General features: G+C 38.8%; 1 protein-coding gene across 16 annotated transcripts in view; it reads right to left on the minus strand.

Moving 5' to 3' along the window:
- The window catches only part of ZNF385D (zinc finger protein 385D), a 528,097-nt gene that overhangs the window by 146,445 nt on the left and 359,225 nt on the right, over positions 1-22,427 (minus strand). For 7 of the 16 annotated variants that reach the window (XM_078377266.1, XM_073003385.2, XM_073003384.2 and 4 more), the window contains one exon: positions 18,453-18,590. The exons of 4 other annotated variants lie outside the window; for them this stretch is intronic. In XM_078377266.1, coding sequence (XP_078233392.1) covers positions 18,453-18,590 — 138 coding nt within the window. The remainder of the gene's footprint in view (positions 1-18,452; positions 18,591-22,427) is intronic. 5 more of the 16 variants (XM_078377269.1, XM_078377268.1, XM_078377267.1 and 2 more) reach the window with 1 other exon arrangement.

The raw sequence follows: 22,427 nt of genomic DNA on the forward strand, positions 1-22,427 counted from the left end.
TTAGACAATGCTGTCAGTGGTCGTTCCTGCAAATAGTGCCACATGAAGTCCTAGGTTCAGTTTTTTACTTCATAAAAAACTTCCAGTTGCTACTTAAACCAGCAAAAATCTGCAATGTGATTCATTATGGTAGCAAATTAGTCTCTCCAACAAGTCTGAATTCTGCAGATGTCAGCTTCTGCTAATAACTGAAACACCAGGTAGAATGTGCTGTGAAATGGGTGGTTAGTCAAAATAAGAAACAAAACTGAATAAAATTATCATCTTTATACACAACTCAGTATATTTATAATTTTAGTACTCTTATAAGTAGTAAAAGTTTCCAGTATATGCAATGTACCCTGTTTCTCTAAAAATAAGACCTAACCTGAAAATAAGCCCTAGTATGATTTTTCAGGATGCTCGTAATATAAGCCCTGCCCCCAAAATAAGCCCCAGTTAAGTGAAACCCCACCCTCCACCATTGGGCAGCAACCAGAAGATGACATGACTGTATTTGAATCAATGTAGATTGTTGTACACGGGAAAAATAAAATATCCCCCCAAAATAAGCCCTAATGCCTTTTTGGAGCAAAAATTAATATAAAACCCTGTCTTATTTTCAGGGAAACATAATGCATGTAATGCAGTGTAATTCTCCTTCGAATGTTATGAGTTAATGACACAACATTTTTATGATGCTTTTAATTGCCAAAATATACCATACCATAATCTTCCATGCTGTTATTGCAGAAATCAGTACTTAAAACCAACTTCAGTTTAAATCAAAGTTCTTTAATACAATATGATGTGACTCATGATCTGAACAGGGAAGCTACCTCATTTCACAAATTTTGGCTGTTGCATATCCCCCGCCCCTCAGTCATGTATCTCTGGAGTCTATCTCCCCCTTTATACCTAAGCGTTCAAGGAGAACCTCACACCCTATGGACTCATGCAAGTCCCCCTTCACTTCTGTCACTTTGAGGTGTCCTATACATCTGAATCAGGAGATCCTTCAATTATTCAAACATAGGTTAATGAAAGAAGCATGCGCTTAAATCACAGAGCAGAAATGAGGCTCAAAAATACTGGTGTACAAGTCCACTTCCAAAGAGACTCTCAAGGGAAAATAAATATATGAAACAGACCTTTAATTATCTTAAATCACATATGGTACTTTATCTGCTTTACTGATTGGGTTATTCGCTGTGGGATAGATTCTGGTCTTTTGCACATAACCTAAAATAAGTAGTAGGAAATTATGCATTTGTATATCACTATCTTTGTATATCACTATCTATGGACGCCATAGAACTGCATGTACATGCATACACACACAAACACACATGAATATGCATAAACAGGGGTAAAAGACATTTAGCCAGTTATCAGATCTCATCCTATCACGTGCACAAATGTTATCCAAAGTTTTTGTGAAAGCACTGTTGTGTCTTACCATCCTTACCTTTTGCAAAAAAATAATAATCTGCATTTATCTTTGCTTTTAAATGTCATCATGTAAAATCACTTCTAGTTGACTGAAAGGGGACAGTATCTTAACAAAAACACTTATTTTTCAGATATGAAAAGTAATGACAATGAAAAGTAATGAGGCTCAGTGACCACTAATGAGTTACCTTTGTAACGGTAAAAAAGACATAATAAAATTACATTTCAAAAAGAATGTAACAAGTGTAATGCCATTCTTTTTTTGGGGGGGGGGGGTTAACAAGTAATATGTTCTTAACAGTTACCTTTTAATAACTTTTAAAGGTTTTTTTTTCCAAAACTGTCTTTTCACATTTTAAGGGGCATTCTCATAAGATTTTTTTGTTTGATGCCATTCTCTCTTCAACAATCCAAGCTGTTTTGTTTTCCTGCCAAAGAGTAAAAATGAAATAACTACAAAGTCAATAACTGACCATTTGCTCCTGTTTCATGCCACTCTGAATCAGCTCCCTGAGCTATCCCTATTCTGGCTAATAGGAGGGCCTGCCTTGATCTATTTGTCTTCCATATGAATGTCTCCATTTACACTGTTAGGGAAGTAGCAGTTCGAATTAAGATCACAAGGAAGGAATTCTCCAACTAGGAGCCCACTTTGCTTTACACAGAAAAGAGCTATATTGTTCCTAGTACAACTAATTGTGTAAGTTACATTTCTTCTTTCCTTCTCATATGGAAAATGGAGAATTTGTTCATTCATTTATTTTTTTTATTTATACCCTGCCTTTTACACACTAGAAACACCCACGGCAGCTTAGAAAATACTCAGAAGACAAATATTCACAATCAAAAATATAATACATTACAATTTTAAACACATTTCAACATACTATGTATTAGAGCTATTGAATAAAAATGTTAAAAACAATGTTAAATTAAATAAAAATGGAGAAAGCTGCAACATTGCTCATTAAAAACCCCTCCTTCTCAGCCATGGCTATTGGTGTCTCATAATAAGTGTCCATTCAGACTTTCAATGAAGGGGAAAAAAGACTGGCAAAGGAGAAAGTTTTGTCTGCCAATTAAGGGACAGCAGGGAGAGGGGCAGACTGATCTTCAATGGTAGAGAGTTCCATATAATACTCTATAACAAATCGTGGGCTGTCATCACTTTTTAAAAAGAAACTTTTTTCTTGTTACATTTTTAGAGTAACTCATTAATGTTCCTTGTTGCACTATATCAAACTTACTTTAAAATATAATGAATTTATTATTCTTAAAAATAAAGTTTTGTTCAGTACACCCCAAAGTAGCTCACTGTATCTGCTGGCATTAAATCTAGCAGCATAAATTGGCAAATTACTACTAATTAAGAAGCTGGAATTTTTCTTTCCTGTCACAGTGCAATTGTGTGCCTTGGCACATGATAGGAAATACCTGCCTGTATAAGTATTCAGCTGCATTCTGTCCACTTTAATTACAGGTAATGTACTACTTCCAAACCCCATAGCTGAAATTTGAGAAGAGTTATTAAATGCAGCTAAAAAAATAAAGAAACCATGGCCAGAATCCTATTATATATTTTCACTAGAATAACTCCATTAGTATAAATTTCAGTGTTGCATTGCCTCAAGTCAAAAAGTCTGCTTTGGCATTTGTTATGGCACATCAAGTTACACATCCAGTATGCAATTGCAAATACCTATGCCATCGTGTCAGTAGTAATACTTCCTTGTTGTTTAGTCATTTAGTTGTGTCCGACTCTTCGTGACCCAATGGACCAGAGCACGCCAGGCCCTCCTATCTTCCACTGCCTCCCGGAGTTGGGTTAAATTCATGTGGGTTGCTTAGATGACACTGTCCAACCATCTCATCCTCTGTCATCCCCTTCTCCTGCTGCCTTCACACTTTCCCAACATCAGCACCTTTTCCAGGGAGTCTTCTCTTCTCATGAGATGGGCAAAGTATTGGAGCCTCAGCTTCAGGATCTGTCCTTCCAATGAGCACTCAGGCTTGATTTCCTTTAGAATGGATAAGTTTATTCTCCTTGCAGTCCAAGGGACTTTCAAGAGCCTCCTCCAACACCACAATTCAAAAGCATCAATTCTTTGGCGGTCAGCTTTCTTTATGGTCCGGCTCTAACTTCCGTACATCACTACAGGGAAAACCATAGCTTTGACTATTCGGACTTTTGTTGGCAAGGTGATGTCTCTGCTTTTTAAGATGCTGTCTAAGTTTGTCATAATTTTCCTCCCAAGAAGCAGGCGCCTTTTAATTTTGGGGCTGCTGTCACCATCTGCAGTGTTCATGGAGCCCAAGAAAGTGAAATCTGTCACTGCCTCCATATCTTCCCCTTCTATTTGCCAGGAGGTGATGGTACCAGTGGCCATGATCTTAGTTTTTGTTTTTTTGTTTGTTTGTTTTTTATGTTGAGCTTCAGACCGTTTTTTGCACTCTCCTCTTTCACCCTCATTACAAGGTTCCTTAATTCCTCCTCACTTTCTGCCATTAGAGTGATATCATCTGCATATCAGAGGTTGTTGATATTTCTTCCGGCAATCTTAATTCTGGCTTGGGATTCCTCCAGTCTGGCCTTTCACATGATGTATTCTGTATATAAGTTAAATAAGCAAGGGGACAATATACAACTTTGTTGTACACCTTTCCCAATTTTGAACCAATCAGTTGTTCCGTATCCAGTTCTAACTGTTGCTTCCTGTCCCACATATAGATTTCTCAGGAGATAGATACTGTGGTCAGGCACTCCCATTTCTTTAAGGACTTGCCATAGTTTGCTGGGGTCCACACAGTCAAAGGCATTTGCATAGTCAATGAAGCAGAAGTAGATGTTTTTCTGGAACTCTCTGGCTTTTTCCATAATCCAGCGCATATTAGCAATTTGGTCCCTAGTTCCTCTGCCCCTTCACTTCCACTGTGTATTTATAAGGGATTCGGTTTAGATTATATCTGACTAGCCCAGTGGTTTTTCCTACTCTCTTCAGTTTAAACTTGAATTTTGCTATGAGAAGCTGATGATCAGAGCCACAATCAGCTCCAAGTCTTGTTTTTGCTGACTGTATAGAGCTTCTCCATCTTTGGCTGCAGAGAATATAGTCAATCTGATTACGGTATTGCCCATCTGGTGATTTGCATGTGTAGAGTCGCCTCTTGTGTTGTTGGAAAAGAGTGTTTGTGATGACCAGCTTGTTCTCTTGACAAAACTCTATTAGCCTTTGCCCTGGTTCATTCTGAACTCCAAGGCCAAACTTTCCTGTTGTTCCTTTTATCTCTTGACTCCCTACTTTAGCATTCCAATCCCCTATAATGAGAAGAACATCTTTCATTGGTGTCAGTTTTAGAAGTTGTTGTAAGTCTTCATATAATTGGTCAATTTCAGTCTCCTCAGCACTGGTGGTTGGTGCATAAGCTTGGATTATTGTGATGCTGAAAGGTCTGCCTTGGATTCGTATTGACATCATTCTATCATTTTTGAGATTGCATCCCAGTACAGCTTTTCCCACTCTTTTGTGGACTATAAGAGCTACTCCATTCCCTCTATGGGCTTCTTACCCACAATAGTAGATATGATAATCATCTGAATTCAATTCGCCCATTCCCGTCCATTTTAGTTCACTGATGCCCAGAATGTCAATGTTTATTCTTGCCATCTCCTGTTTGACCACACCCAGCTTACCAAGGTTCATAGATCTTACATTCCAGGTTCCTATGCAGTATTTTTCTTTGCAGCATCGGACTTTCCTTTCACTTCCAGGCACATCCACAGCTGAGCATCCTTTTGGCTTTGGCCCAACTACTTCATTAGCTCTGGAGCTACCTGTAATTGTCCTCCGCTCTTCCTCAGTAGAATGTTGGACACCTTCTGACCTGAGGGTCCTGTCTTCCAGTGTCATATCTTTTAGCCTTTTGTTTCTGGTCATGGGGCTTTCTTGGCAAAGATACTGGAGTAGCTTGCCACTGCCTGCTCCAGTTGGATTGCGTTTAGTCGGAACTCTCCACTATGACCTGTCCGTCTTGGGTGGCCCTGCACGGCATAGCCCATAGCTTCACTGAGTTACTCAAGCCCCTTCGCCACGACAAGGCAGCAATCCATGAAGGGGAGTAATACTTCCTAGCATTCATCAAAATCACTTTTGACAGGTGCACTGCCACTGCGAGGCAGGACAAAGGGTCAACAATCGACCCAGGGCCCTCCTCCTGAGGGGACGGGGCTTTAGGGTGATGTAGGGGGTTTGTGAGGCTGCCATGGGCCTATAGGAGGGGTCCATAGATGCTGGGGTCCCCCGTGACCAGAGCACGGCCTCGGCATTGGCCCCTGAAGTGACGTGTCACCCCCGCAGCCCTGTAGGCGTATGGGGAGAGGTTGGAGGAGTTTGGTTATAAAAGGGGTGGCCGCCTGGGGCTGAAACTCCACAGTGGTTGCTGAAACACCACCGCGGTGATTTTGGGGGCCTTCCACACATGCTTGCCACTCTGCACGTGCTTGCCACTCTTCTCTCTGTTTGGCTTGGAGAAGATGGAAGACAAGGAAAACCAGCTCCCTGGTACCCAGGGCCCCCCAAAGGTGGAAAGCCAAAATAACCTGGATGCCAAAACCCGGTCAACCCCAGAAAGTGGTACATGAGTACAGATTCTGACAATGAGAATATGCCACCTGCATCACTAAAACACCTGGAAGAACCTGAAAGATGGCATAATATGGAAGCTCCATTTTATATAGAGAAATCTTCTGAAACACCAGTATGTAATCATTTGTGGAAGGGTGGCGCCAGAGGGTTGCTATATATGATTACGCTGTATATGTGTTTATTAAAACCCTCTCTTTGATTTTTCAGGAACCATCCCATTTACAAGTAAATAGAACTTCCCTGAAAAAAGGCAAGGCCATGAGATCCATTGTAAAGGCAAGCCTTTATGGAATTCTGAAACACTATTTGACTGGCTATATGAAAGAAGCGTGCGAGGGATGCCGCCTAGAAATGTCTGGTCAAGAGGGACAGATCTTTCTGTCCTGGAATGCACACAGCCTTTCAAGAATGCTGCAAATGTTATGTGGAAAAATCTCTTTTAAGACTTCTTTTTATGTTCTTACATTGGTTGCTTACCAGCATCACGTTGTCTACATCACTAGGAGAACTGTGGATTATATGCCTGAGCTTTTAAAAAATGTAACAAATTCTAATAATATTTTTTTTAAAAAAGTTACTGAGAACTTTGAATCTGTGTCTGCATATTTTGGTTTCATAAAGGCTAAAGTCTATCCTCCAAGAGGCCTCTTTTTCCCAGTGCTACCCTCCAGGGTCGGCGGAAAACTTGTGTTTGCACTGTGTGCCACTTGTGCAGAAGGCCACCAGCTAGATCCGTGTTAGCATTCTGATGAGGAGAGAGCCTTGCTGGGGACATGGTGTACTACCGAGCTGAATGCAGCAATAGAGAAGGGCTACAGGGTTGTGAAAATCTATGAAGTGTGGCATTTTGAAAAGAGATCAGCAGATCAGCAAGCCTGTTTTCAGAATACATGGAGCTACACCTTCGCCACAAACAGGAAGCCTCAGGCTTTCCCGAGTGGTGTGTCAGTGATGCAGATAAAGATAAATATATCACTGATTATTAAAAAAAAAAGAGGGAGTTGATCTACCGAAAGAGAAGATTGCATATCTATAGTAGATACAAAGAGATATAAACAACACTGGAAATTGACTATAGAATGTGGCTTCTAGTGTCTCACCATCTCTGGGTGCATTTGTGTTACTTTAACAACATTTAAAATGTGTCAAAAAGAAAACAACCCAAAAATTCATTGATAGTCTAAAAATTGCTTATACTTTGGTGGGAAAATGTTAGAAGGACATTCACCTGGTGAGTGGAGATGGAAACTGTTTGTTTAATTTCAAAAGAGATACACGTTATACCCCACATTTACTAAATCCAAAGTGGCCAACAACATGAATAATAAACGTAAAAATCAAAATACAAAACTGGTGAGCATAAAGCAATAACTTAACATGTAACCTGTAAAATGGCAGCAAAAGACAGAATATATAACTACATCAAGCAGTACAGTATGGCACCAGCATAAGATGACATCAATGAAATTACCAGCAGACTAAAATGAATAAAATAAAGGTCAAAAGTTCCTCTGAAATGGTAGGGCTTTTTTCATCCAAAATAAATTTCATAAAGGAACAATCAAACTTCCTTCAGAACAGAGTTCAAAGTGGTAACTACTAAAAAGCTTTCCTCCTGGCAGAGGTTAAGTGTTGCTGGTTGCCCCCCACCCCTTCATCTCCCATAAAAAAGGAATCAGAAGACATGAAAGTGATAATTATTATCTGTTCAGTAGGCAAGACAGATTCTTTTATTGTAAATGAATGAATGAATGAATGAATGAGCTTTTAATAAACAACACACAACAACAACAAAAATAAGAGGTTTTTTGACAATCATATGAAGAAGTAGGCATGTTAAGACATGGTGATTCAGATGAAGCAGTCCATGTTCTGAGCAGAGGCAAGAGTCATCCTGTATGGCACAAAGATGGATCTGACCTCATTTTTCTCTTAGAATATAGAACTGTAGGTCTGGAAGGGACTGCAAGGGGCATCAATTCCAAACCCACCCACCCACCCCAAAAAATAGGAAATCCACACATAAATCAATCCTGACAGATAACTCATTCAGCCACTGTTTAAAAACTGTCAGTGTGGAAAATCCCACTTTCTTTTAGGTAGTTCAGTTCACTATCTAAGTTTTTCCATCCAGGAAGTTACAGTATTCCTAATTTTAGTCCAAATCTCCTTTCCTTTAAATTGAATCCATTAGCTCAGGTCCTATTCTACCAGAGTTGCAGAAAGCAAGCTTGCTCCATCTGCCATATAACAGCCCCTCATGTACTTATTTGGATATCATATTACCTGTCTTCTCTTCCCCAGGATATATGTACACAGACCCCTCAACCATTTCACTGAGGGCTTGATTTATTGTCTTGGTTGTCCTCTTCTGGACACAATTCAGTTTGTCAATGCCCTTCTTAAACTCTGATACTCAGAACTGGTAACAGTATTCTGGTCCAACCAAAGCAGAAACGAAGTAGAACTATAGCTTTCCTTGATCTGGATGCTATTTTCTGCTGCAACAGCCTAGAATTTTATTAGGATATGAGCTGGATGGTTAGCTGATTGATAAATTTGTCAATTTAATTTTTAAAATTTTGTTGCTGCATTATACTGCTGTGCTGAGCTGCGATTAGCTTGTCATCTACTAGGATACCTAGATCCTTTTCACACATAATACTTCCAGGCAAGTATCTTCCATCATACTGTATATTTATGCATTTGATTTTCCTGCCTCAGTGTAGAACTTTATATTTTCCCCTGTTAAAATTCATTTTGCTTTAGATAGGAGAGAGAGACATTTGATGATACATATAATAACTGCAGCCAGAATACTATCTATATGCTTGGAAATGGAAGAAAACCAAAATACCAAATTGTGAAAACTACTGGAAAAGATTATGGAAGTGGCAGAGATGGACATATTAACAGAAGCTTTGAAAGACTATTCAATCCAAGAAGCATCTGAAAAATGGGACCCTATATATAACTGGATCCATTCTATAACTTGAAAGCCAAATGTGATAAATTTAATATAAAATAGTCAAATAACTCTAGTTGGAATTATATAGGCAACTAATAGACACAAAAGTCTTTAATGTAATGATATGTTTTAAGTACAGATATGTGATAATGCATAGCATGATATATTCCCTGTTATCCCAAGTTATCTCCCTTTACCCTTGAAATTAAAAATAAAATAAAATTAAAAATAAAATAAAATTCATTTTGCTTTGATCCAGTTCCCAGGTCTGTTGAACTCATCTTGAATTCTGATTCTGTCCTCCAAAGTATTAGCTGTCCCCATCTCCAGTTTGATGAATGTCCCTTCTAATTCTTTACCCAAGTCATTTGTAAAGATTTTGCAGAAACCCAGACCCAGAAGAAGACCTTGCCATGTCTCACTTGTCACTTCTCTTCAAATCACAATAAACTATTGGTTAGCATTCTCTAGGTGCAGCTCTCCCGCTGTCTACAATTCAACCCAACAGCAGCATCACCTAACCCATATTTTATGAAATATCATGCAGGGCCCCAAAATAGCATAAAGTAAAGCCTTGTAAAGCAAGCCTTTGTAAAGACTGGAATACCTCAATATTCTTGTCTGGAACAAAGCTTTTTTTAAAAAAAAAATTATTATTTTATCATATATACCTATCTTATTTTCTACTAAATTGAAACTGTAGTTGTAATTTTTATGATTTTATATATTTTTATACTGTTTTGTTTTATTTTGTAAGCCGCCCCGAGTAGACATGGTCTAGAGGGGCGGGGTAAAAATCAAATAAATAAATAAATAAATAAATACTACCATGACAACTGGGCCTTAAGAATAATTATTTGCAATTAATTTTCAGCATTTTATGTACTAGAAAGAATACCAAGTAACCGTAAACATTCTCAGCTTAACTCTAACTTCATTAAGTTATAGGAACATTTGTCCAAATGGTATGGTGCTTAAATTATTATAGAAGGCTATCCCCAGATTTTTAACAGCAGTAGCAAATGTTTCCAGCTCTGCGTAATACAGTAATGTCTCTCAGTGCTAATTCTAACCTTCTCCTTTCATATAAACTTTTCCATACAGGGTCTCGGCCTATTTAATTGAAGCACGCAACAAGCATATGTTCTGCTTAAGTAACTGTGCGAAGTTCAAAGTATCATATCTAAACAGTCTGCAATCTCTCGTCCCCTTAAGGCACTGAACAGTTGGAAATGAGTCCTTAATTTGAAGCCAACATAAAACTTTAATTTATTACTGCTGCTTTTTGATGGGAAGGCAATTGCTATATATCCAGTGAAGAATGATGTCAAGGTTTAATTAAAAGCAGCCATTCATATGTGAACTTCACCCTTACCTATACATTTCCCGTGTTTAGTTATGGCATGTACTACTTATAGGATGGATACAGAGTACATCTAGTGAACCAAAAATGACACAGTCACTTAAGAATTGCCAACAAAGAAGAAATGTGTTGCCTGAAAAGTAGTCAAGGAGATACAGCTTTGCATAAACTGTGTATATGGTAATTTATATGCATAGCTTTGTATTTAGAAATGATTGAGATAATTTCAATGGGAATACTGTACAAAAGATTTCAGGAAACCAGAGGAAATTGGGACCAGGGAAACAGTTCCAGGACTAATAAGCATATACTTACATTTTATACACACTATATCTGGACACCCAGCATCACACACACACACACACACACACACACACACACACACACACACACACACACACACACACACACACACACACACACACAAAAGGCCACTGGGGGAGGTCATAAGGGGTTTTGGAGCTTTTTGTCACTGATACACTGATGACACACAGCTCTATCTCTCCTTCCATCCATCTGTAGTGGATGCTGTCTCATTCCCTGAGTGCTGCCTGGACGCAGTGCTGGGATGGATGAGAGATGACAGACTGAGGCTGAACCCAGACAAGACGGAAATCTTGCGAGTGAGGTCCCTAGTATCTGTGGTCTGGGTGCCTCCGTATCTTTTGGGGGAGGCACTCTTTCCATGAGGGGACGTGGTGGCGCTGTGGGCTAAACCGCAGAAGCCTGTGCTGCAGGGTCAGAAGACCAAGCAGTTGTAAGATCGAATCCACGTGACGGAGTGAGCTCCCGTTGCTTGTCCCAGCTCCCGCCAACCTAGCGCTTCGAAAGCATGCAAATGCAAGTAGATAAATAGGGACCACCTTGGTGGGAAGGTAACAGCGTTCCGTGTCTAAGTTGCACTGGCCATGTGACCATGGAAGATTGTCTTTGGACAAAACGCTGGCTCTATGGCTTGGAAACGGGGATGAGCACCGCCCCCTAGAGTCGAACACGACTGGACAAAAATTGTCAAGGGGAACCTTTACCTTTACCTTACTCTTTCCATGAAGGAAGAGGTTCATAGCTTGGGTATGATTTTGGACCCATCACTATCAATGACATCTCAGATAGCGTCTGTGGTCTGATCCACTTTTTTCCACCTAAAGCGGATCATCCAGCTACATCCCTACCTTGACACCAGGTCCCTCACCACACTGGCCCATGCACTGGTAGTCTCGAGATTAGACTACTGTAATGCCCTCTATGTGGGGATGCCTTTGGGACTGTTACGTAGACTGCAATGGGCCCAGAGTGCAGTGGTCAGACTTCCAAGTGGGTTTAGAAAATACCAACATATCTCCCCCACCCTGGCTGCCTTACACTGGGTACCTGTTCACTTCCGTTCCAGTTGCAACGTGATAGTACTAACCTATAAGACCTTAAACGGTTTGGGACCTTGATATCTGGCCAAGTGCCTCTTTCCACTTTGGTCTGCTCATCCTATAAGATCGTCGTATGCAGGGCGGCTGAGAGTTCTGACCCAGATAGCCCAGAAAACAACCACTAGAAATCGGGCCATCTTGGCGGTAGCGCCACAATTATGGAACTCTCTTCCACTCAAGGTCCGCCTGGCCCCTTCAATGGGCACATTCAAAAATCTACTAAAAGCCTGGCTATTCAGACAGGCCTCCCCTGAACAAACTATTCTCTGATACAATAGTGTCCAATAATACAACTTCTGTCATACTTTGTGTTTTTATTTTTCTATGCTATTGATTGTATTTATTGTATTATAATTTTATCCTCTCTGCACTTTATGATTTTTGATTGTCGCCCCTATGTATTAATGTTGCTATTTGCTATTTTGTTACTTTGTTGTTTTTTGTTATTTGTTGTAAAACGCCCAGAGTGACCTTGGCTGCCAGATGGGCAGTAAGTAAGTAAGTAAGTAAGTAAGTACGTAAGTACGTAAGTAAGCAAGCAAGTAAGCAAGCAAGTAAGCAAGTAAGCAAGCAAGTAAATAAATAAATAAATAAATAAATAAATAAACAAACAAACAAACAAACAAACAAATAAATAAATAAATAAATAAATAAATAAATAAATAAATAAATAAATAAATACAGCAGAAAGGTCAAACACCAGCAGCTTAGAGGTGAGTGAGGTTTCAGCAGTCACTCATATTTCGGCTGCTCAATCAAGGTGCTGTTGCACTCACATCTGCCTTGTTGCTTCCCACAGAAATCTGGTTGATCACTGTGGTGGATAGCTTGCTGGACTTAACAGTGGTCCTTCTACTACTTTTATCATATTCTGTTCTGCTGTTATTTCCCGGAACCGAGTAGAGCTGCTGGTGCTAGGCAGCATAAAAGGTCTTCACCAAATGTGTTTATAGAATGTGTGATACTCTCATTGACTTCCAGTGGGATGTTGGGGAGTGGGATGTGTGTGTGTGTGTTCCCATCCCCACCTTGATTGTAGCCCTTTCTGCTTTCAGGCTATAATGCCTGAAGAGAGCTCATATTTTGAGTAGAGACATATGATAGCCTATGAGAAGTCAACAAACATGACAAAGACAGCACCCTCAGAGGGGAGCAGAAATATGAGTGATTTTGAGGAAGAGGCAAAAACACTACATTGGTGTAGCCAAATAGTCCTTTTCTCCTTCATCAAAGACAGATCCTTTGTGAGAGGGGTCAGATCTAGTCCTCACTTCAAGATCCCCTGGCACGGACACATCTTGCTTCAACGTATTAACATCTGTTAATGGTTGTTCATAAGTAATAGCAATAACTTTAATGCAAACTTTCCTTCCTTTCCAATGGGGAGAAGAAAAGGTTCAGTGACTTGTCTTTCTCCTCCTCCTCTATCTGCCAAAGGTTTTTTTTCCCTTCAGCTGTAATCCCAAGCAGGATTCGGTCTCTGGCAAGAATCACAACAATGACACTGAGTTTTTCTCCCACCACTTGTCCTCTGGGTGTGTCTCTTTGATGACTTCCTTTGCCCAGTCTTTGGCCATGGAAGAGGTCCACCACCTTCACAGGTGCATTTGGTGGGGACACAGGAGAGCGCCTTCTCTGTTGCTGCTCCCAGACTCTGGAACTCCCTACCACAGGAGCTCAGGCTGGCCCTATCTATGCTGTCCTTCTTCAAGCGGACAAAGACTTTTTCTTCAGGCAAGCTTTCCTTCAGTGACTGGCTGCCTCAGTGGCGTTTGTAAATGGATGGTTGTGCTTTACTGCTTTGAATGTGGTTTTGGTTGCTTTTATTTACTGTCTATTACTGATGGTATTTGTTTGATCCTTTTTACTATTTGTATACTTAATGTTTTAGCTTTTAATATTGTCCTTCAGTGATATACACCATCTTGGGTCCTTTCTAAGGAGAAAGGTGGGGTGAAAATATTCTAAATAAATAAAATAAATGTTAGGATTGTAGATGTAATCTCTTTACAGTAAATTTGGGGCTCTGGGTAGAGGACTCCAAACTTCCCAGCACTTGTACAGTGGTGGCCAGAAAAATGTCACCCATTACTCAATTAGAAAGTGTTAAATTGCTGTTTTAATGGTGCCTGCTCTAAAAAAAAGAGAGCCTGTATTGGAGTCTTGTCGTGTAGCATATTGATGCTCTATTGCAATTATTTGTATTCAATAATTGCCTGAAAACTTCCCTATGGTGAAAATTAAAGCCAACTAAGCCATCATTGGAACTGGATGCAAATTCTCAACTATTTCCAGCACTGAATCTCAGGAGAAAATTGCACTAAACACATCAAGAATTCTAGGTTCATTAAATGCATTATATTGCTGCCTAATCTTATCAATTATCTGTGCGTGAGAACAATCTGGGTGAATCTTTTCACTGCACATTTCATCCTCTCATCCATTGTTTCTTCTTCTACACACTTTAAAAAAGGATATGAAGATGGCATCAAAACCATATACAGTGGTGCCTGGCATAACAATTTTAATTGGTTCAAAAAAAAAAACACGTTATGTGAAACATCGTTATGTGAAACACCATTTTCCATAGGAATGCATTGGAAACCGGTTAATCCGTTCCAATAGGCACGGATTGCTGTCCTTAAGCGAAAAAACCCATAGGAAACATCGTTAAACGGTACAATGTTTCCTCCATTGGAATGTATTGAAGCCAACTCAATACATTTCAATGGCTTTGCGAAGTCAATTTTTGCAAAATTAAGTGTGTCATAAAAGGGTTAAAAATGGTTTTAAATGCTTGGATTAGCTTCTGCACCCTCTAAAACGGATGCAAAAGTTAATTTGGCTTTGATCTGACTTTTCGTTAATTTATGGTGAATTTTTTCCCCCAACTTTTGACAGCTGTCAAAATCTGACAGCTCCATTGTTTCCTATGGGGGAAGAAAAAATTCACAATAAATTAACGAAGACTCAGCAACTGTTCTAAATGCTTCGGTTCGTTAGAGGACCCCCTAAGTCGTGTGCAAACCTGATTTGGCTTTGATCTGAACTTTCGTTAATTTATGGTGAATTGTTTTCTCCCCCATAGGAAAGCATGGAGCTGTCAGATTTTGACAGGTCCATTGGTTCCTATGGGCCGAAAAAAAAATTCACCATAAATTAATGAAAAGTCAGATCAAAGCCAAATCAGGTTTGCACATGACTTAGGGGGTCCTCTAACGAATCCAAGCATTTAGAACCGTTTTTGACCCTTCTAAGACACTTTTTAAATTGAAAAAAGAAACATCGTTAAGTCAAGCAGGGGACCTAAAATTGCATTCGTTATGCGAAGCATGGTCCCAAACTTTGCTAAGCGAAAATCGCCCATAGGAAACATCGTTATACGGTGCATATTATTTTCTTAAAAAACACATCGTTATGCAAATTCATCGCTAAACGAGGCACTCGTTAAGCGAAGCACCACTGTATTTAATTTGTTTATGTTTTTCCCATTGACATAGTACAAGGATGTTCTTCTTTAGCATTTGATGAGAAGAAACAACAGCTCCATCTAAGAAATTCTAGTGTGTGCTCAGACAATTGCTAATGTACACAAAGGGATAAGAAAAAGAAAGAGCTTTCTCCTTAGTGTTAGAGAGGTTTGTGAGCGACTGTTGCATTCATTTTAGGTGTTAAAGTTCTGCCTTTTCACTGTTTTGTATGCAGTTACAATCTGATCTTGAAAAACCTCCCCCCTTCCCAGGTTCCCTTGATTCCTCATGAGTGGTCAGATCTAGCTTTTTAGAGTTTTTCTCGTGCTTTGACTTGTCACTACAATATTTTGAATTAATATTTTAAAAGGTGTTGGATATCTATTTCAGAAAATAACCATCCTTGCTCTGAAGGATATTCATACACTCAGAGAAACAAGATTAGCCAGCAGCTTAGCTGCAAGCGATACTGATGAAATCAGACAGGTGTAGCAATCAGGCTTATAGTTGTTCCTGTGTGATACTTTCCAAGTCATGTCAGCAGTTCATGAAATTTACTCCATATTTAAAATTCTAATGTGTAAGCTATGCACTCATACACATGTATACACAGAGGCTCATATATCCTTCTCAGGGGATCTGCACATCCATGTTTTTCTCATAAGTACAAATCCCTCCTAGACTGTATGTCCACCAGGGGAGGTTCTGCAGGCAATCCCGATGGTAAGCCTATTAAATGTAGCACACTAATCATGTGAACTTTGAGGGGTGTTTCTAGAGCCCATGAAGGATCCATTTTAAACATTAAAATTCCCATGTGGGTTATCAACATGCCGAACTGAGCTAATCTTCAAATAGATCTTCCTTTTCATTCTCCTCTCCTTCTGCCTGTAGCCAATGGTCCTGGAAGTTTGCTTTTCATTTGCTTGGCCTGATTGTCTGAGCCATCTGTGGCAATGGTTCCCAAGTAGAGATGGACATGAATCAGAAAAATTGTGATTTGTTTTGATTTATGATTCCTCAAGGTTGATGGATCATGAAATATGAATTTACAATTTTTTTCTGATGAATCAACAAATTGATTTGTCAATTCATTTTTTTTTTACTTTAAAACTTAATAAAATGCCCCCTCAGCACCTAAATACACCAAAATCACAGGGAAGCTTCCCATGACTCTTCTCTGCAAGCCCTACAAGTTTGGTGAAGTTAGAGTTTCAGATGCCCCACTTATACACCTACAAGGAGTACCCCCCAAAGGTGAGTGTCCCCCCCCCCGGCACCTAGAGACACCAAAATCACAGAGAAGCTTCTCCTCTCTTTCCTATACATTCCCGCCAAGTTTTCTGACAATTGGGTTTCAGGCATCCATGTTATACACTTTGGGTCCTCCCACAGAAAGTGCCCTTTAGCAGCTGGCTTGGTGAAACCAAATTATCACCAAACTTGGAGAGATTGTAGAGGAGTCAGATGAAGCTTCCCTCAGATTCGTGTCTTTAGGTGCCTTGGAGCTATTTTATAGCCAAAGTAAACAATGAATCAAAAATCACTAAAATTTCATTGATTTGTATTTGTATATAAATTTGAATATAAATCAACAAATTAGCAATTTTTGAATGAATCTAGTGATTCATTTTTTTTATTTGTGTCCATCTCTATTCTCAACCTTAGGTCTCCAGATGTTCTTGGACTAAAACTCTCAGAAGCCTTCATTGCTAGCTGTGCTGGCTAGGATTTCTGGGAGTTGTAGTCCAAGTACATCAGGGGACATAAGATTGGGAACCACTGGTCCAGAGCGTCTTTGTTTTGCACACTGACACTTGGATTGGTTAGATCAAGATGGGCACCTAGAAGATAAGCAGTGGGCTACACATAGACTAATTTCAAATGTCTTTTACAAGGCAGTACATTCCTCAATAGAGTGGAACAATATTCTCCATCATTGGCTCAGATTCATATTTTCCAATGTGAAAAATCTTCTATAGTAGTATCAGGTAATGCTTTTATCATATTATTGCTTCACCTCATTTACAGAATTTTCTAGGAGCTTCAGAAGACATTGTCTTCTAATCTTCTTCTGACTTTCTACCATTTCCCCCATTTTTTCTCACTCTGGAAAATCCATAAAAGAGAAAAAAGAGAGAATTGCTACACTGATTTCTAAATGTTAGCATGAGAAGCCCTCAATGTGGTAAGACAGTGGTTTCCTCTGGATAGACCGGCTGCTCTTATTCCATGATTTTATGCTGTATCTTTAATACCCTTGAGTGCCATTCTTGTCAAGAGATGTATTGGATTATTTTACAACTGGAAAACTACTAATGTTTATAATAAAGAGTGTAGTCTCCCAGAATGCTATACTTGCTTTTTTCTGAACTTGAATGTTAGCTTGTCCTGACCTGGATCACATTATGTTGTTCTGGATGAAAAGAATAACAACAAATTTCTGCATAACAATACTCATGGTAGGATATGAGAGGATGAAATCAGACCTGTGTGAGCACGGTAGATGTTTCTGATTTTTCTGATCTACACAGCCCTTTTAGTTCAGCTATGTTGATACAGGATAGCCCAGCACACAAAACAGGGCAGCAGCTATTTCTTCCCTTACTCAACGGACTTTGCATTAATAAATCATTTTAAAGTATTGTAAAATGTACTGTATTAGCAATAAATTATCAGCAGATGGTATTCTGTTAAAGGGGCAACTTGCTCCAAAGTTTCAGTTTAAGACAGACATGCCAAATACTTCCAGCCTATATTTTGATTATAGCAATAGTACTTGGAACAAAATGAGAAAAACCATTACTAATTGGACTTTTGACTATATAATTAAAGGCTATTGAAATCTCTGCAGAAACCCAGCCTTCCAGCTCCTTCAGCAAACCCAATGCCATCAGTGATAAGGGAATGGAAAAAACTGATATTCTCTCCCTTCACTTGACAAGCAGAGTTACTGATCAGGAATTCAGTCTTTCTGTGGAGAGAATAATTAACTTGTGGGATTCATCATCATAGGATATTGTGATGGCCACTACTATAGAAAGTTTTTTAAAAGGTTAGACAACATCATAAAAAATGGATCTATCAATCATTGATTATTAGATTTAATAAAACTAAGAATGGAACCAGATAGTTCAGAGGCAGCAGACTTACTTCTCCAATCAGCAGACTTTCAAAGTTAGACCCTACCTCTTTTGAATCTTCTCTACCCAGAGCCAGCCCTGGCACTTTTTTGGACATAAGTGAGTTGCAGAACTGTGGCCAAGAGATGTGCATGTTCTTGTTCTGAAACTATACAGAAAAAGGAAGATAAGTTTGAACACAAATCTTTTTATTTATTTTATTTATTTATTTATTCTATTTATACCCTGCCTATCTGGTCATTGTGACCACTCTAGGCAGCTTACAACATTAAAAAAACATAACAAATATAAGAAAAAATTATTACACAGTTAAATCCCTGAAACACTGAAATGCAGTGAATGCAAAATGACCATATCATGGGAATTTCTGATTACTCCAATTAATTAACATCCACTTTACTTTTAAAAAAATACTGGCTGATCAAATATAGTACATTCACTAAGAGAACATAGTACATCCTTTATGATAATAAAAACAGTATTTCAACATTCCCTTTTCAAATGCTGCTGTGCACGCTGGATTATTTCTTGCATTGAATGCCGACCTGCAGTCTTTCAGTTGAGGAGTGTATTTAAAAGTCTCATAGTAAAATTCTCTTGTTCTACAAGTATTTAATGCTCTGAAAGAGCAGCTTTGACAAAGCTTTGTTTTGACAGCAGCATAAAACCAAAAATTCATCACTCCATGTTCTAAATGCACTTCTGAGGAAATGTCAGAAATATCCCATTTATCTACCTCTTTGTAATACATGTTTGTAGAAGAGTAACTGAAAAGTAGGAGTTTTTCCTCTCTGTTCCAACACTATGAATAGATCTCTGTATTTTCATCAGCTAATTCTGTCAGGGAATACATATTTAGTGGGATAGAGGGAAGATGCACTGTTCTTTTTCTTTTTCTTTCTTTTTCTTTGCATAGCAACAGCTGGAGTTGGGACAAATATTGGCTAATACTTATTGTGCAGCTTTTGAATGCTTTCCTAATGTCCTCCAGTATCTTTACTAGGACAATATAATACACTAAGAATAAAAATCTGCTACTCACCATATCTGAAAACAAACATAGCTGTCTACAGCTATGTTTATTAATGAGATGAAACTCTGTGTCTTGGTTTAATACAGAGATTTATGGGTTAACGATTAAACCAGTTTGCTTGCTAAACATTTAAACACAAATTCATAAATGCAACACATTATGATTAATCATACATAGCATATTAGCAAGTCACATATGCTGTGTTTACATTTACTTCCCTGAGCTGTTCAGTGAATATCTTCCAGAGGTGCCACAAATTGTGAAATACTTATTTATTTACTTGTGGATTTAAACAAATTATAAACTGCCTTTCATCCATTTCTAGAGTAGTGCAGATTAATATAAATGTTATTTAAACAACAAAAATAAAACAAACGAATACAAAAACATTGTAACAGAATGTAAAAATGGCAAAATTCTACAAGAATCAAGCAGGCTGAAACAGCACAGTCTTTCTAAAGGATGGGAATTCAGTATTTAAATGTTATTTGTCCCATTTACACACACACACACACACACACACACACACACACACACACACACACACACACACACACACACACACACACACACACACAGACTTCCTTTCATGAAGTTGGAGACAGACTAATTTATTGAACCCAGCTATTAAGGATCACATGACTTTTGGCAAAGCACTTAATAAGCAATTTCCCCATTTTAATGGATGAGGAATCATGACAATACTGTATATTTCAGTAGATGAGAACAGGTATGGGTTCTCTTTTTTTGTTTGTTTGTTTCACCTAAACAGCTGCAGGATATTTGAACATGCATCCAACCACTGGGAGAAGATCAGGGAGCAAGCCTGAAGCTTTTCCTCTTCTCTGCAGCCTTAGATTCTAGAGTAAAGTAAAAATCAAGGCCTCATTAAACACAAATGAAGCATAAGCCCTAGAGCCAGTTTCATAGCCATTTTCTATCTTCAAATTGGTTTTATTTTATTGGCCTCCTCGTACTAGAGATAAGAGTTGGGCAGGATATTTTCCACTGTCAAAATGTGTAAATGCCCTTGATCTTGCAGACACGTAGCATTCCATTTTACCTCCTGTTGGGTACAATTTAAACTTTTATAAATTTAACTCTTGTTCACAGTGAGAAATGGTTGGAGCCTGCAATATTTAGAAGGCTTGCCAAGCACAACATCTTGTTAATTGAATGAGGTTTTGCACTGATAAGGCAGTTTTAAAAGTAGCAATGTTAGCAACAGTCTAAGCAGCGTTTTCAAAGTATGTTACCAGCATTTAGTACCTTAAAATCCCACTGGTTTTCATCAGTGTTTATAATTGCTAGGCACTTAATGCTTTGAACATTTACTCAAAGCTGTTTTTCTGGGAATTTTATGTTTATTTCTTTGCATGTTTTCTCTTTTTTCTAAAGTCAATATATTCAAGACCATACCAGTTCCTTGGCCCTTTGTGCCTGGGTACGCAACAACAGCTTTCTGTCTCAGAAGCTGTTTTTTATTATTCTTTTCATGATTTTTCATTTTCTTTGTAAATGCAACTTCTCTTTCCAAAGCAAAAATTCACCAGCAAAGAGAGCTTTATTTGTGCCATTTTGAGATAAGTTCAACCACAAATGGAACGATTTCATATTTTTCCCTCAGGAGATTAGACCATAAATAAATACATACATAAAATGGAATTGGATTTAAAGCCAACATTCCTCCAATTAAAAAACAAACAAACAAACACAAATGAACAGAGTGGGCAAAAGGAGGCAGGAAAAAAGGTTTCTTCCCAGCGTGTCATATTGCATTTAACTTTCCTGCATAACAAATAGCTTACATTCCAGTAACTTATAGTGGGCCTGCTCTAGATTCCAGCCACTGATTGATATACAGTGGTGCCTTGCATTACAAGGTTAATTCATTCCAGCGAAATCGCTGTAGAACGAAAACGTCATAATGCAAAAATAAAAAGCCCATTGAAACGCACTGAAACCCCTTCAATGCGTTCCAGTGGGCTGGAAACTCACCGTCCAGCGAAGATCCTCCATAGCGTGGCCATTTTCAGTGCCTGTGCAGCGAGGAATCCATCCCAGAAAACAGTGGGGAGCCATTTTATTTACCCGGTGGCCATTTTGAAACCACCAATCAGCTGTCCGAAAACCGTCGTTTCGCAAAGAATCGGTTCCTGAAGCAGGGAACCAATCATCGCAAAGCGGCAACCCCCTATTCAGACCATCGTTTTGTGATTGCAATTGCGATCACAAAAAGATCGTCGTAATGCGGTTTTGTCATAATGCGGAGCAATCATAAAGTGAGGCACAACTGTAAATGGATCAGTAATTACAAAACTTCATTGTAACATGTTCTATTGAGAGCTTTTTTGTTCACACAAGCTCACTGGAAAAATGCAATTGTTAAAAGCTGTGTAATCTTAACATATGTATCATTTAGGCAAGGTGGGAGCAGCATGCTATGCTGTGGTCAATTCCAATTTCATCCATATCTTGCTGCTGAATGGCTTTCAATAGCAGAGTGGTATAAAACTCCCAATCTGTGTTACAAGCTGCCAAACAATACCCTTCTAATGAAAGGCTTTAAGTTGGACACACTAAAAACTGATTGAGCTGAATTTAGAATATGCACTGAGCGTATGTAGGATATACAGTATGTCAAAATATACAGAAACCAGGACAGAACTAAGATAGCAAAAAACATTGTTTCAATCAGGCACAAAGACCAATGTAGCCTTTGCATTTAAATTCAGGGACTGTTAATTGATAATTCCATTATCTCAGTTGGAAGAACTTAAAAAAATAACAGTCTGATTTGCCACAAATTTCTCTAATTCACTCAAGAATATCTAGCTAGGTCTTCTGAGATCTCAGGCAGTTTAGGAACTGCCAAAGAAAGAGGCTCAGATTATGCCCCTGAATGTTCTCAATTGCTGGCCTTCAAGTCAACTTGGTCTTCATTTGGCAAGA

This window comes from Pogona vitticeps, chromosome 6, assembly GCF_051106095.1.
Source record: "Pogona vitticeps strain Pit_001003342236 chromosome 6, PviZW2.1, whole genome shotgun sequence".
NCBI lineage: Eukaryota > Metazoa > Chordata > Lepidosauria > Squamata > Agamidae > Pogona > Pogona vitticeps.